A 12,121-nucleotide genomic window follows, 5' to 3' on the forward strand; every position below is an offset into this window, starting at 1 on the left:
AAGACCAGGACCCCCGAGGTTGCTGCAAAGAGCACCTTTATTCACAGCAAAGGACGTCACCATAGCAACAACACTTCAATTCCCTGAGAACATTCCCTTACCACTGGCTTTCCTAGCTATGTCTTTGCAAAGAGAGAAACAGAACACAAAATGCCCCAACGAGACAGGTGAGCCGAGCTGGGCCCGGCGGGGATGGCGGCTGCGAGGGGCAGGGCGGGAGATTCCAGATACTGGAACATAAATACATAGAGCGTCACACACGGCCACTTCAGCTTTGACAACAAAGACCATCCCAAGTTTGGCTTCTGCTTTTTCTGATCCACAGAAAAGATAAAATAAGACCCTCCCCCACCCCCTGAAAACACAAAAACACCCTACTTTTTACCCACCCCCTTGCAAAAAAAAAAAAAAAGGCACAGTAAAAAATTACTGTCACAATATTTACAGACACGCCCACTGTGGGCGATGTTCTCTCTACTTCGGAGAGGAGATAAAATGCTCAGCTCTGACTCACCCGATGCTGGGGAGACAAAGGGAAGACCCTCCCCAGGAAGGCTGAGAGGGGAGCCACTGGTCACCAAGCTGGACGGCCACCAGGGGCTTCATGGGGTGGCCCCGGGAACCAGGGACTGGGCAGTGTCTACTGTTCCTGAGCCACTGTGCCCAGGCCAGAGCTTAGCAGGGCGGGGGCTGAGACCATTCACCCCCAAAACCAGCCTCCCCTGTGCTGAGCACGGTGCAGCCGCGCTGGGGGCTCAGGCAGGGGCCAAGATCCCAAGCACACAGCCTGTGCTCAGCAGGGAGAGAAAGGCACCCACGTGTCCCTGCAGGGTAGCCCAGAACTCCAGGCTGCAAAAAGATCCAAAAATACTAACAGAACTGCCCTCAGAGTGACTTCCAACATCCAAATCCTCTGAAGCCCACGGAGCCTCAGAGCACAGGGACACAGACAAGTGGCACTTCTGCTGGCCCCTGCAGAGCAGAACTGACCAGCAGTCTGCTACACAGGCGGGCACACGATACACATACACGCACGTGCAGGCACAGCCCTGGGAGGGCCTCGAATGCCGAGGCAAGGGCGGCACAACAGGGTCCCTGGGCCCTTTGGATACCAGGGGCACCCAGGGATGGGGTCTCAGCTATGGCTGCTAGAAGATGGCAGTGCGGGGACACCAGGGTGTGTCCGGGTACAGGTGGCAGTGGATGGAGCGGAACCTGTAGGGACAGAGTGGGGGGCTGGTCTGTGTGGGGTGGGGTACAGAGCACGTCTGTAGGCCCACGACACTGGGGGGGCCCACCCCACCCTGAGCAAGCAGGACTCCGGGGTCACCTCTGTGCAGTCATGCTGCTCAGGACACCCAGCCCCAGACCTGCCTGCCCCCCCAGGAACCTTCGCAAGCCCCTGTCTGGCCTCAGTTTCCTCACCTGGATGGGTCAGCCTCCACCGAGAAGGGCCCCTTCATGTGGACAGCGTTCCGCTTGTTCTCAAACATGCCATAGCTCAGGGTCACCTGTGGGGAGAGGGGTGGAGTGATGCCGGGAGGGGCCCCAGTGTCCCCGGGCTGTATCCAAAGCTGGCCACATGGCCCTGAATGAGGTGACAGCCCTGCCTTGCCCTCGCCTCAGACCTAGAGAGACACCTGCTCTGCACACCCAGGAATAAAAGTCCAACACGGTGGCGACAGTTGGGGCTGGTCGAGTCGCCAGTCGTGCACAGGAGAATCTCTACTAATTCAAGAAAAGACCCGAGAAGCCCAGGGTAGGTGCGTCACACACTTCAGAGGAACAAGGGGAGGACAGACGGCATGCTGGGACCAGTGGCCACACTGCGGGGGGAGGCAGGTACCTGATGGCCACCGATGGTGGGGTCTCCCTGGCCGCCCCAAGTGGTCCCTGCCTGCCCCTTCCCACGCGCACCCGAGTCCAGGCCAGGCCCCGGGGTGGCGTACCTGCTCATGGAGCTTGGAGGCGGGCACCTGCTGGAGGTTCTCCAGGTGGGAGTGGAAGAGGCCGCTGCGGATGAGGGGCACGCCCAGCAGGGCCTCCACGATGTAGCCGATGGTGCAGTCGTCAGGAAGCCGGATCCGCTCGGCCGTGCTCATGAAGTGGCCCCCGCTGCAAGAGGGAAGGTCCCGGACAGTGAGCTGAGGCAGGCCCCACCAGGCACCCCATATGGAGAAGGCGCTGGCCCAGAGAGGAGGTGCCCGCACTCCTCTGCACCAGCGAGGGCTCCAGGGCGCTGAGTGGGGTGCCAGGTGGCTGCCCCTGAAAGCCAGAGGGCAGGAAGGGGAAGGCAGGCAGGAGGGGCAGCACCCCGAAGGAGGCTGGGGACCAAGCCAAGCCAGGCCCCCACGGTGGGGGAACCTTGGGACCTGGGGCAACCTGGCTGGCCGGTGGTCGGCCTCGCCTGTGCTGGGCACTCACCTGGCCCACGGGCTCATCTTCAGGGCCAGCCCACGGCTGATGCAGAAGCCAGCCCCACCCGTAGCAAACCAGAAGTGGACGGGACGCTGAGGGAGGGGAGATGTCGTGAGACGGGGGGACTGGGACCCCCCCCCACATCCAGGCCACAGGGCTGCCTTCAGCCCCTCCCACCCTGTGCCTGGGGGTGTGTGTGTGTGACACAGGGCAGGGGAGGGCGGGCACTCACCACCTTGTTCTCGCTGACCCGCTCGGTGGCCTGGATGGGCCGGTCCAGGCTGGGTTTGCCGATGTAGACGTCCTGTGTGTGCGGGTAGCTGGCCAGCAGCCGCAGCAGGGCCCGCAGGTTGACATAATTGTCGTCGTCCACGTGGCAGAACCACCTGAGGGCAGGGCCATGGGGAGGGCATGAGGGGGTGCAGGGGCTGCCAGGGCAGGAGCGTGGAGGGGTCTCCAGGGGCCACACTCACTTCCTCCCCGACTCGATGAAGTGGTCGTACTCCACGGCCATCTTGCAGGACAAGGCCTGGCGGCTGTGGGCGGCTGAGCAGTTCGTGTTGACCACATTGCCTGGGGGCAGGGGAGGGGCTCTAAGTGGGTCTGAGCTGGCTCAGAGTGGGCCGGCCTGGGGACACACCAGGGCCCCAGTGGCTCGAGAAAAGCCCCCTGGGTTCAAGCCTGGCCTGCAGTGGCCTTACCTCCCGCTACGCAAGGGCCCAGGCCAGCTGACCCTCCCCCAGCCCAGCCCCCTCCCAGGCGCCCCGCCCTGGCCCATTCACACAGCTTTTTCCCAGCACCCGCCACCTGTTGCTGCCGCTGGGGCTCAAAGGGACCCCGGGCCTGAATGGGCCTCATTTGCATGAGAATTGGGGGGCCTGGAGTGGTGGGGCGGGGCGTTGAGCAAACCTGTTGAGTAAACTGCCCTCCCAGGCCCGCTGCCCACGACCCCTCTGCCCCCAGTGGGGGGAGGGGCAGAGGGAGGGTTTCGCTGGGATCGAGGCCGAGCCCCTCCCTCCCCAAGTCCAGGGCTCACCCGTGTGCCTGGCCAGGGCTTCGTCATCCCCGTCCGTGAAGATGAACGTCTGGAAGGAGAAAAGCGGCCGTGAACAGGCAGCTCTGTGTCCCCACGGAAGGACGAGGGGACGGGGCCAGGAACCCTGCAGTTTCCGCAGCTGGAGCTCATGCACCTACTCCCCACCCTTCTCCGGGCCTCGGTCTCCCCACATGCAGAGCAGGCCGGGCTGGAGGCACAGCAGAACTCGCTCTCAGGAGGTGGGGCCTCCCTCCCAACCTCGACAGCTGGGCCCAAGGTCACCCAGGCACGAGCCAGGTGGGGTGCCCCACCCACCCACCAGGTAACCGATTCCGGCCTGCCCTGTGCACCTGGCAGGACACACACCCTTATTGACACAGCGCCCAGCCTGCCACTTGGAGGCTGCGGGAGGGGGCGGGACGGGTTGGGGGACAGGCGGAGGAGGTCGGCTTTGGTAAGCCAAGTCTCAATCACTCGGGTCGGGGACAAAGGCCTCTGCTGGGCGGCTGCCAAGCCCTGGCGGACAAAGGGCCCGGAGAGAGGATGAATCACCAGGCATTGTCTGCCAGCTTTGTCCTGGGCCGCTCGGAGAGGGGTGCGGGGCCGGCCTTAACTCGGCCGAGTTAAGCGGGAGTGGCCGTGCTGCCCATTACCATACAGCTGGCTTGGTTAACTGGGCCGGGTTGGGCACGAGGTCCCTCGGGCAGGGTGCAGCCACCAGCACTGCAGCCCTCCAGCCTGGGCCTTTACGCCAGACCCCGGCCCCCGCTGTGTGGCCAACCAGGCAGGCTACCCTCTCTGAGCCAAAGCAGCCTGAAGTCACCTAACTGATGGTCAGCGGGGTTGTGGCAGGAAACCACAGGTGTCCCAGCCCACGGATCAGGGCCCGGATCAGGGCCCGTGGCACTCATGCAGCCCAGCCCCCTCCTGCTGCTCCAGCAAAAAAACCTGGTTGCAGATGGGCCTTGCCCAGGGCCACGGCACAGGGCAAGGCTCCACCTGTGCCAGCAAGAGGCCACCCCCTGCCAGGATAGCTCTGCGGAAGAGGAGGGGGCCGACGGGGCGGCGACAGGAGCCCGCTGGCGCCCGCCTGGGCCTGTCGGCACATGGGGAGGAATGTTCCTTCCTCTGCCTGGCCCGCCCAGCGCGTGCCGCCCAGCGCACCCTGGCATGGCTGAGCTCAGAGCCTGGGGTGTGTGGGGGATGCTCTGAGCAAAAGCAGCAGGGCACCCACTGACACCCACCCACCCTCAGTTTCCTTCCATGTTCAAATAGGTCCAGCGGAGGCTCCAGCATGTGCAGGCCTGGAGCACAGTGCATACCCAGGGGCCGGGGAAACCCACCCCACCTCAGGAAGGGTCCCACCCTCACCTGGGCAGCCTCAGCCCTGGGCACAGTCTCGGGTGAGGCCATGAGCTGGGGATCATAGGCCCAGAGCTAGGGGGTGGTAGGCTCCCTCTACACCTTCTCTGCACACACCCCTCCTGCAGAGCCCAGCAGACACCCCAGGGCGGCCGCACGCACAGACTCGCACCCAGCCCCCCGTCCGCTCCCCAATCTCAGCCCAGGAATGCCGTGGGAGGCAGAGGGCCGGCCCGTGCAGACGCTCCGCTGCTGCCGCTGGATTAAAAGGAAAATGCTTTCTTAATGAGATCAAGGGAGGTCTGTTCTCCCGCGCTTTGGTGTGCCCTAAAAACCCAGCCCCGGGCTACAGATTAAAGTCACCTTTGTTCAGCTTGGGGAGCAGGGAGGCCTCCAGGAGAACGGCATCTGAGAGGGCGGGGCTGTGGGGGTGCCAGGCCCTGTCTCTCCATAACAGAGCAACCAGGAGAGGAGGGCAAAGGGGCTATCCCACCATGGGCCTCACCCACCCTAAGAGTCTCAGTTTCCTGCTCTGTAAAATGGGCATGACGGAGTTCACCTGCGTGGAGAGCAAAGTGGAGACGGACTCTCTTCTTTTCTCTCCCTAGCGGCCCTTGGGGATGGGCACCATTACCATCCAAGGTACAAGAAGTGGGGAAACTGAGGCCCAGAGAGGTGCAGTCACCAGCCCTTGGTCATACTCTGGAGCCGAGGTGGTGCTAGACCAGCCGAGCCCCAGCTTGCCAGGGACCCAGACCCCCCAGTGCCCCCCAACTTCCCTGCCGGCTAGAGGAGGAAGAGCAGGGCAGCAGGGTGGACGAGGGCGGGGGTGGGGGGACACCCACAGGAAGCAGCATTGTTCCTGGAGCCGCGATTCAAAGAAACACAGGATGCCAAGTTCTCCCCCCACAATTGTGGCTGCTGCGGTGGCAGCCGCTCCAGCCTGGCCCGCTATTGGGAGGGGCGGGGGAGGCGCATGTGGGCCAAAGGCCAGGCTCTTCATCCTGGACGCCCCTGTGGCCAGCCCTCCCCCAACCCCCACTCCAATTGCTGGAAGCTTCTTGCTCAGCCCCATGCTGTGCTCTCTATGATGGGATTGCCCTTTCTGGGCAATGTTTTTACTCTCAGTCTAGCTCAAATGGCACCTCCTCCAGGAAGTCTTCCCTCCCGCCCACTTGCATGTGGTCAGATGCCCACTCTGGGCTCACACAGCCTCTCTGGGTTTTCCCCAGCACAGCCCTGATCTCAAATCTCCCCCAGCAGACCAGCCTGAGTCACCCTGCACCCCAACTTCCTTTGCAGGGAGTTCCAAGGACCCCTTGCCCACAGCACCCCACAAGGGGGGCTCCAGCTTGCTATGCTCATGTGACTGATGCTGGGGGCAGATCAAACCTCTCTTGGGTGGGGTGAGCTGGAAAAGGAAAATCTGTGACCCTTCAACAGGGGCTTCAGGGTCCAGTGGAGCAATGGCCTCCATCTCCACTCCGAGTGCCTGCTGGGCTCACGCCGTTGCTGCCAGGTTTTGCCAGGCCTCTCTTATAATACACTACTGGCAGGGCCATGTTTCCCCCCATTTCAAAAATGAGGAGACTGAGGGTCAGAGAAGCCCTAGGTCTTGCCCAAGATCACCCAGCCCAGCTGGGACTGCTACCTGAGACCCCTGACCATATCCCCTTTGCTGGAAAAAGATCCAAAATTCCATGATGCGAGGAGCTCAGAGCTGGTGGCAGCCCAGAGTGGGCTGAATGATGCCCAAAGTCACACAGCAGGAAGGCTGAGTGCTGGGGGGAGAGGGGGCTGGCTCATGGCTGGTGCCCCACAAGGGCTGTCAGTCAGGGATGTTGGGGGGGCCACAGGCCCTCTCATCGCCAGGCAACCTGAGTGGTCAGCGCGCCAGCGGCGGTTCCCATGGAGCGCATAGCTGCACACAAGAGGCCCGACGCCTTTCTCGGCTGGAGAAAGGGGCTTTGTTACCTTGCCCAAGGGGCCGGCGTGAGAGCCGCCCGGCGCTGGGAATCCTAACGGCCCAGCAGCCAAACAAAACCCACGGCCCCCGCCGCCCCCTCCTGCCGGCCCGCTGTGCCCCTGGGAAAGGGACGCTGTGTTCCCAGGAGGCTGCCATGGGGTTCCCAGGGCCCCCTCCCCACACCAGGACCAGACAGGACCCTGACCTCCATGGGGCCCTGGGCCCAACCTCTACCTTGCCCCGAACGGGCTCAGACAGGCCAGAGGCCCTGGGTCCCCGGGGTCTGAACAGGGAGGAAGGGGCGCAGGGTCTTCTCCGAGACCCCCCTCACACCAACTGCCCCTGCATCTCCCAGCCTGGAGATGCCCAGCCCCCCCACACACTGCACACAGCCCACACTCTGTCCCCATCCCGCCCCAACTCAACCGTCCTGATGTAGCCTCAAGGGAAATTTTCAAAGTGGGGTGTGTCTTTATTATGCGCTTGCAAGAAGCTGATGCTCAAATGGGCCGTACTGAGCACAAGCTTCCAGGCCTCAGAGAGGCTTGTGCTGTGGGGGAGGGGGTCTCCACACAGACCCCAAAACCCAGGCTCGCTCTTTTGAGATGTCCTCCCTCGGGCCCACCAGCCAGCAATGGCCAGTCCCCCATACCCCAGCAAACTGGGATGAGGTGGGGGACTGGCCCAGGGGTCTTAACTCTTCACATCACCTCTAAGGAAAGAGCCTTCCTCCCCAGATGGGGGTCTGAGCCCAGAGTGGATGCTCTAAGACGGGCCCAAGCAGGTTTGGGGACAGTAATGTGCTCCAGTGTTTGGGGGCAAGAAGCATTGCAGGGCACCAACCCCAAGCCCTAGAGACTGGTGCGGGTCACTGCAGCCATCCCGGGCTCTGGGGCTTGCCTGATGGTGGGGTCCCTTGGACACTTACACAAAAGTGTGGGGAGAGTGGCCCTGACAGGCAGACTGGGCTCCCAGGGGGAGGACTGGCTTCGCGCCCCAGAGAGCCCCAGCAGCTGGACAGGGATGCAGCCTGGCCCCCCAGGGACGCTGCCACCAGCTGGACAAGACGGTGTGTCCCAATCCCACCCGCCCGCCCAGGCCGCCGGGGCTCACCATCTCCTTGTGGCGCGAGATCCAGGTCTCCAGCAACAAGTCGAGACGCGCGCGGTGAAACTTTTTGGTAGTCTTGACCGCGATGAAGACGTCACGGGGCGCGAGCGGCTCGGCCGGGGGCCGCGGGTGGCCATCGGCGGGGCGGGAGGCGACCCCGGGTGGCGGGGCCGCGTCTCTGCGCGCGCGGGTCAGCAGGCTGAAGTACTGGGACAGGCTGTGCACCTCGCGGGCCAGCGCTCCGGGCGCCGCCGCCGCCCCCAGCCCGGGCACCGGGGCCGCCCCCGAGGGGCCAGCCAGGCTGCGCAGCGCGCGCCGGCCGCGCTCAGGCAGCTGGGGCGGCGGCGGGTCGGCGGTGAGCACCAGTAGGCAGGCGAGCAGCGCCCCCGCCAGCGCCAACAGCAGGCGCCGGCCGCAGCGCTTGAGCATGGTGGGGAGGCTGCAGCGCGGTGCGCCCGGTGCGCCCTGCCCAGCACCCGCGCCCAGGCCCGCGCTCCGCGGCGCCGTCCAGCTGTGCGCCACCAGCGCCCGGCCCTCTTAAACCTCCCCGCCCCGGCCCCGCCCCCGCGCCCTGACTGGCTCCCGGGCCCGGGGCGGGGCCTCGCGCGGGGAGCCCCTCGGGGCCCGCCGGCCCACGTGGGGCCGCGGCGGGGGGCTGGGAACCGCCTGGCGGGCACTGCAGAACGGCCCCGCCCCCGCGCACGTGCACACCCCGCCCCGCCCGGGTCACCCCTGGGGGCCGCCGGGGCCGTCGGGCTGTGGGCCGGGCCATTGCCCGTGTTCCCGAAGGGGAAACCCGGGTTGGCCAGCGCCGGCCGGGGATGCACCGGGCGTCCGGCACGCGGAGGGGCACGCCCTCGGCGCTGTGGACTGGGACCTGGGACCTGGGACCTGGGACCTCGGGCTCAGGCGCACCGCAGGGGACACCCCTACTTCCTGGCTGTGGACTTCCCCTCCCAGCGCCCGGCCTCTTCCCCTCAGGACGGGGCAGGCAGGCACACTGGGTCGGCGCCCGGGTCGTCCCGACCGCCTGGCTCAGGGCAGCCGTTACGGATATGGACCGGGAGTTTGGCCACCTGTGCCACAGGTGGGGACACAATGTTCTAGCGAGAAAGCGCCTGTACCAAATTCCACCCCTTTCCTCCGGGCTAATTATCTCGAGTCCCGCCCCTACGTCGGCGGGTTGGTCCCCCAAAATCCTCAGGCGCCCCAGGGCGAGGAGAAGGCAAGGCTGCCTGTTCCCTCACAGGATGAAAGGCCGCCTTCTGGCCCATTTGGTCCCTCCGCGCTTGGCCCAGATGTGGCCCAGCTGTGCGCCCTCCCCGCCCCGCCTCCCCGGCACTCGGGCCCCATTCTCCGGCCCTTCCCACGGGCCCGGCCGGCCCCCCGCACGAGCGGGGGCGGCAGGAATGCGCGCCTGCAGCCGGGGTGAGGGGCTAGGGGCCCGGAAGTGGCCAAGGGTCCCTCGGAGCAGGGTGCCAGCCCCCAGCCTCGCATCTTCCGGAAGCGTGGGGAGGGCGGCTCTGCGCTCGGCTGCGCTTCCTTCCCGTCTGGCCTCAGCTCCCGCGTCCCCTGCTAAGGAGGTCCTTTGCAACCACCACGCCTAACCTGGTTCCCCCTGGGCTCTGCACACCGGCCGGTTATCTTCACCCCTGAAAGAGCATTTTCAGTTATTTACATGCCACTTTGTTGCGCCTCCGTCTCCTTCTGCCTGAACGTCAACCACAGGACAGCAGCCATCTCCTGTAATCCTGACCTGGACAGGTCTTCGAACAGAGTAGGTGCTCTATAAAGATTTATTGAACGAACGTCTGGCCCCACCGCCAGACCCTGACAAGGGGGCCATGGCCCATTTGCTCTTAGGGCCCTGGGGGCCCCACCCTAGTCCCTCTGCCATGGGCAGGGTGGGGGATGGGGGTTCCCAGGCCTCTTCCTGCCCGCCCCAGGTAATTAGCCAGCACCACCTCGGGCAGGCAGATGCCTGAGCAGATGGTGCTGGCTGTGCCCAAGTGACAAGTCTCCCATGGCGTCACCTCCTGCCATAAACCCCTCCCCCATCATCCAGAGCCTAGCCCTGGAGCCTCCAGGCAGCTTGGGGAGGCTTGCGGTGGGCAGGAGAGAGAAGAGCCCGGTGGCTGAATTGGCTGCCCCCAAGTAGCTGAGCCCCAGCCCAGCCCCAGCCTCAGGCCTGAAGGGTCTCCATGCCCCCTCACCCCGTGTCCTTCACTGCCCCCCCACCAACTCCTGTCTACCCATGTCTGGACTGTTTTGAGACTGGGCCCCTCCAGTGCCGGCATCTCTCCTCTAGACCACGTGGGCAGCCTCCTCCAGGTCTCCCTGTCCCCAGCCTACCTGCTCTATTTATTGTCCACGCAGCAACCAGGCAACTCCGATCATAACCGCACCCCCCCACCCCACCCCCCACCCCCGCTCCACACACACACACACACACACACACACACGGAGCACAGACTCCTCCATAGCTCCCTATTGCCTGCAAGTCCAAGTACCAGCTTGGTGCCCACGTGCCTCGTGACCTAGTCTTGGCCATGGCTTGCTGCTGCCTGCAAGCCTCCTCATTCCGCAGCAGCCCAAGAGTGCCCAAGCCCCCAAGTCTCCGTGTCGGCTGTGCCCTGCACCTGGAGCTCGTCTCTGGCATCCTTAGTGGGCAGGTGCTGAGCGTCTGGCAAGAGCAGTGAGCAGCCAGCCACCTTTCTCCCACCTGGCAAGGCCCCAGTCCCTGCTGCTGCGCTGGGCCCTCCTGCTGCCTGGCCCACCTGGCCGCCGTGTCTTTGACCGCAGGCGGTTCAAGTGGTGTGCCTGTTGTACAGACAGCAAGCCGAGGCTCAGAGGGGACCACCGCACCGTGCTAAGGGGCAGCCATGCAGAAGGTGGTACCCAGCCTGGCAGGGGCACGTGCACGGAGCTGAGCTGGGGGCAGGGACGGGGGGGGGGGGGGGGGGCGGGGGGACGCTGTTCCTGCATCTCTCTGCGGCCAGGCTTGGTGGAGTGGTGGGCCCTGGTGCGGCTGCCTGTCTGCGAACTGCAGGACAAGGCCTTATAGCATTCTTGTGGGGGCCGCTGGCTTTGGCAAGAGTGAATCAATTTCTTTGCTGTCAGGAGAATGGAATTTCGTGGTGACTCCTTGAGGTCTGAAAACTGTAGGGGGGTGGCTGGTCTAGCTGCCCCCACCCCCTTCCCCTAGGAGGCTCAGCTTTAGCCTGAGGCACTCCCCTCCCCCTCCCAGACCCTAGGGCTCCCTCCAGGGACCCAACGGGCCAAACAGCTCAGGACAGGAAATGGGGAGCTGGGGAGGGGCTGGAGAGGGCTGACCAGGTTGCCAGGGAAGCCGCTTGGGGCCTTAGGGTCCTCCTGAGGAGGCTAGGGATAGAGGCTGTCCCAGGGCCCAGCCAGACTGCCTGCCTTCCCATCCCAGAGAGGCCATTTCTCAGCTTTAAGACCTTGAACCCGTAGCATTACTCCTCTGAGCCTCAGTTTCCCCACCTGTACCATGAGGATGACATTCCTGTCCACTTTATGAGGTGCTCGTGGGTAGTTGGTCAGACGCAGTGAGCAGCCTGGCCCTCTGGCCCAGGGACATGGGTTTCCTGCTTCCTGGGATGCCAACCTCCCCTGAGCAGGGCCCCCCCTCCAGCCCCGATTTGGGGCTCCCGGGCAGTGAAGGCCTGCATGGCTGGAGAGACCTGCCTGTGGAGGTTGAGGTCAAGTGGGAAGGTGGCCCAAGGGGCTGGGGACTCAGATGACGAGGAGGGCCCCACCCCGCTTCTCCTGCCCGCATCAGGCCCAGAGGCAGTGTTATGGCCCTATCTGGGTTTAGGACCCCTTTCCCTGCCGGGGGCTCAGCCTGGGGTCTCCTGCTGGGTCAGCACCATCAGGTCCTAGAAGCCGTGGGCTGGTCTGCCCTGGCCTTGGGACTGGCTTTAAGGTGACCATCTGCCTGTGTTCCCCTGCCGTGGTTTTGGGGGCTGCCTCAGGCCTGCCTTCCTGCGGGGTCCTGGAAGATCTGTGCAGACATAATGGGTGACCCATTAACCCGGCAGGAAATCATCTGCAGCGCATCCACCCTTCACCCCTGCTCAGTGTCCCGGGACCCAGCCTCCTCCAGCCTAGCAGCAGAGCCCAGAGAGGGCAGCAGTGTCCCGGACCCCCAGCAAGGCGGTCAGGAAGAGGGTTGGGGGGGCCTTGGCAAACCTGGCGCCCTTCTGGGC

General features: G+C 64.7%; 1 protein-coding gene across 1 annotated transcript; it reads right to left on the reverse strand.

Moving 5' to 3' along the window:
* Positions 1–373: 373 nt before the first annotated feature.
* Positions 374–8,321, reverse strand: LFNG (LFNG O-fucosylpeptide 3-beta-N-acetylglucosaminyltransferase). The gene is made up of 8 exons (XM_069485891.1): positions 7,896–8,321; positions 3,455–3,503; positions 2,892–2,991; positions 2,651–2,804; positions 2,425–2,510; positions 1,950–2,115; positions 1,426–1,511; positions 374–1,215 (listed from the first exon to the last, which is right to left on the reverse strand). Exons 1-8 carry the CDS (start codon positions 8,319–8,321, stop codon positions 1,149–1,151), a joined length of 1,134 nt encoding a protein of 377 aa, XP_069341992.1. The 3' UTR covers positions 374–1,148.
* Between the last annotated feature and the right edge of the window lie 3,800 nt (positions 8,322–12,121).

This window comes from Eulemur rufifrons, chromosome 14 (assembly GCF_041146395.1).
Source record: "Eulemur rufifrons isolate Redbay chromosome 14, OSU_ERuf_1, whole genome shotgun sequence".
NCBI lineage: Eukaryota > Metazoa > Chordata > Mammalia > Primates > Lemuridae > Eulemur > Eulemur rufifrons.

Bases quoted from the DNA above. Each gene is read 5' to 3' on its own strand.
- LFNG (XM_069485891.1), bottom strand. From the start codon at position 8,321: ATGCTCAAGCGCTGCGGCCGGCGCCTGCTGTTGGCGCTGGCGGGGGCG. The intron at 3,504-7,895 runs GTGAGCCCCGGC...TTCTCCTTCCAG, and splicing joins TCTCGCGCCACAAGGAGATG to ACGTTCATCTTCACGGACGG. The intron at 2,992-3,454 runs GTGAGCCCTGGA...CCCTGCCCCCAG, and splicing joins AGCCCTGGCCAGGCACACGG to GCAATGTGGTCAACACGAAC.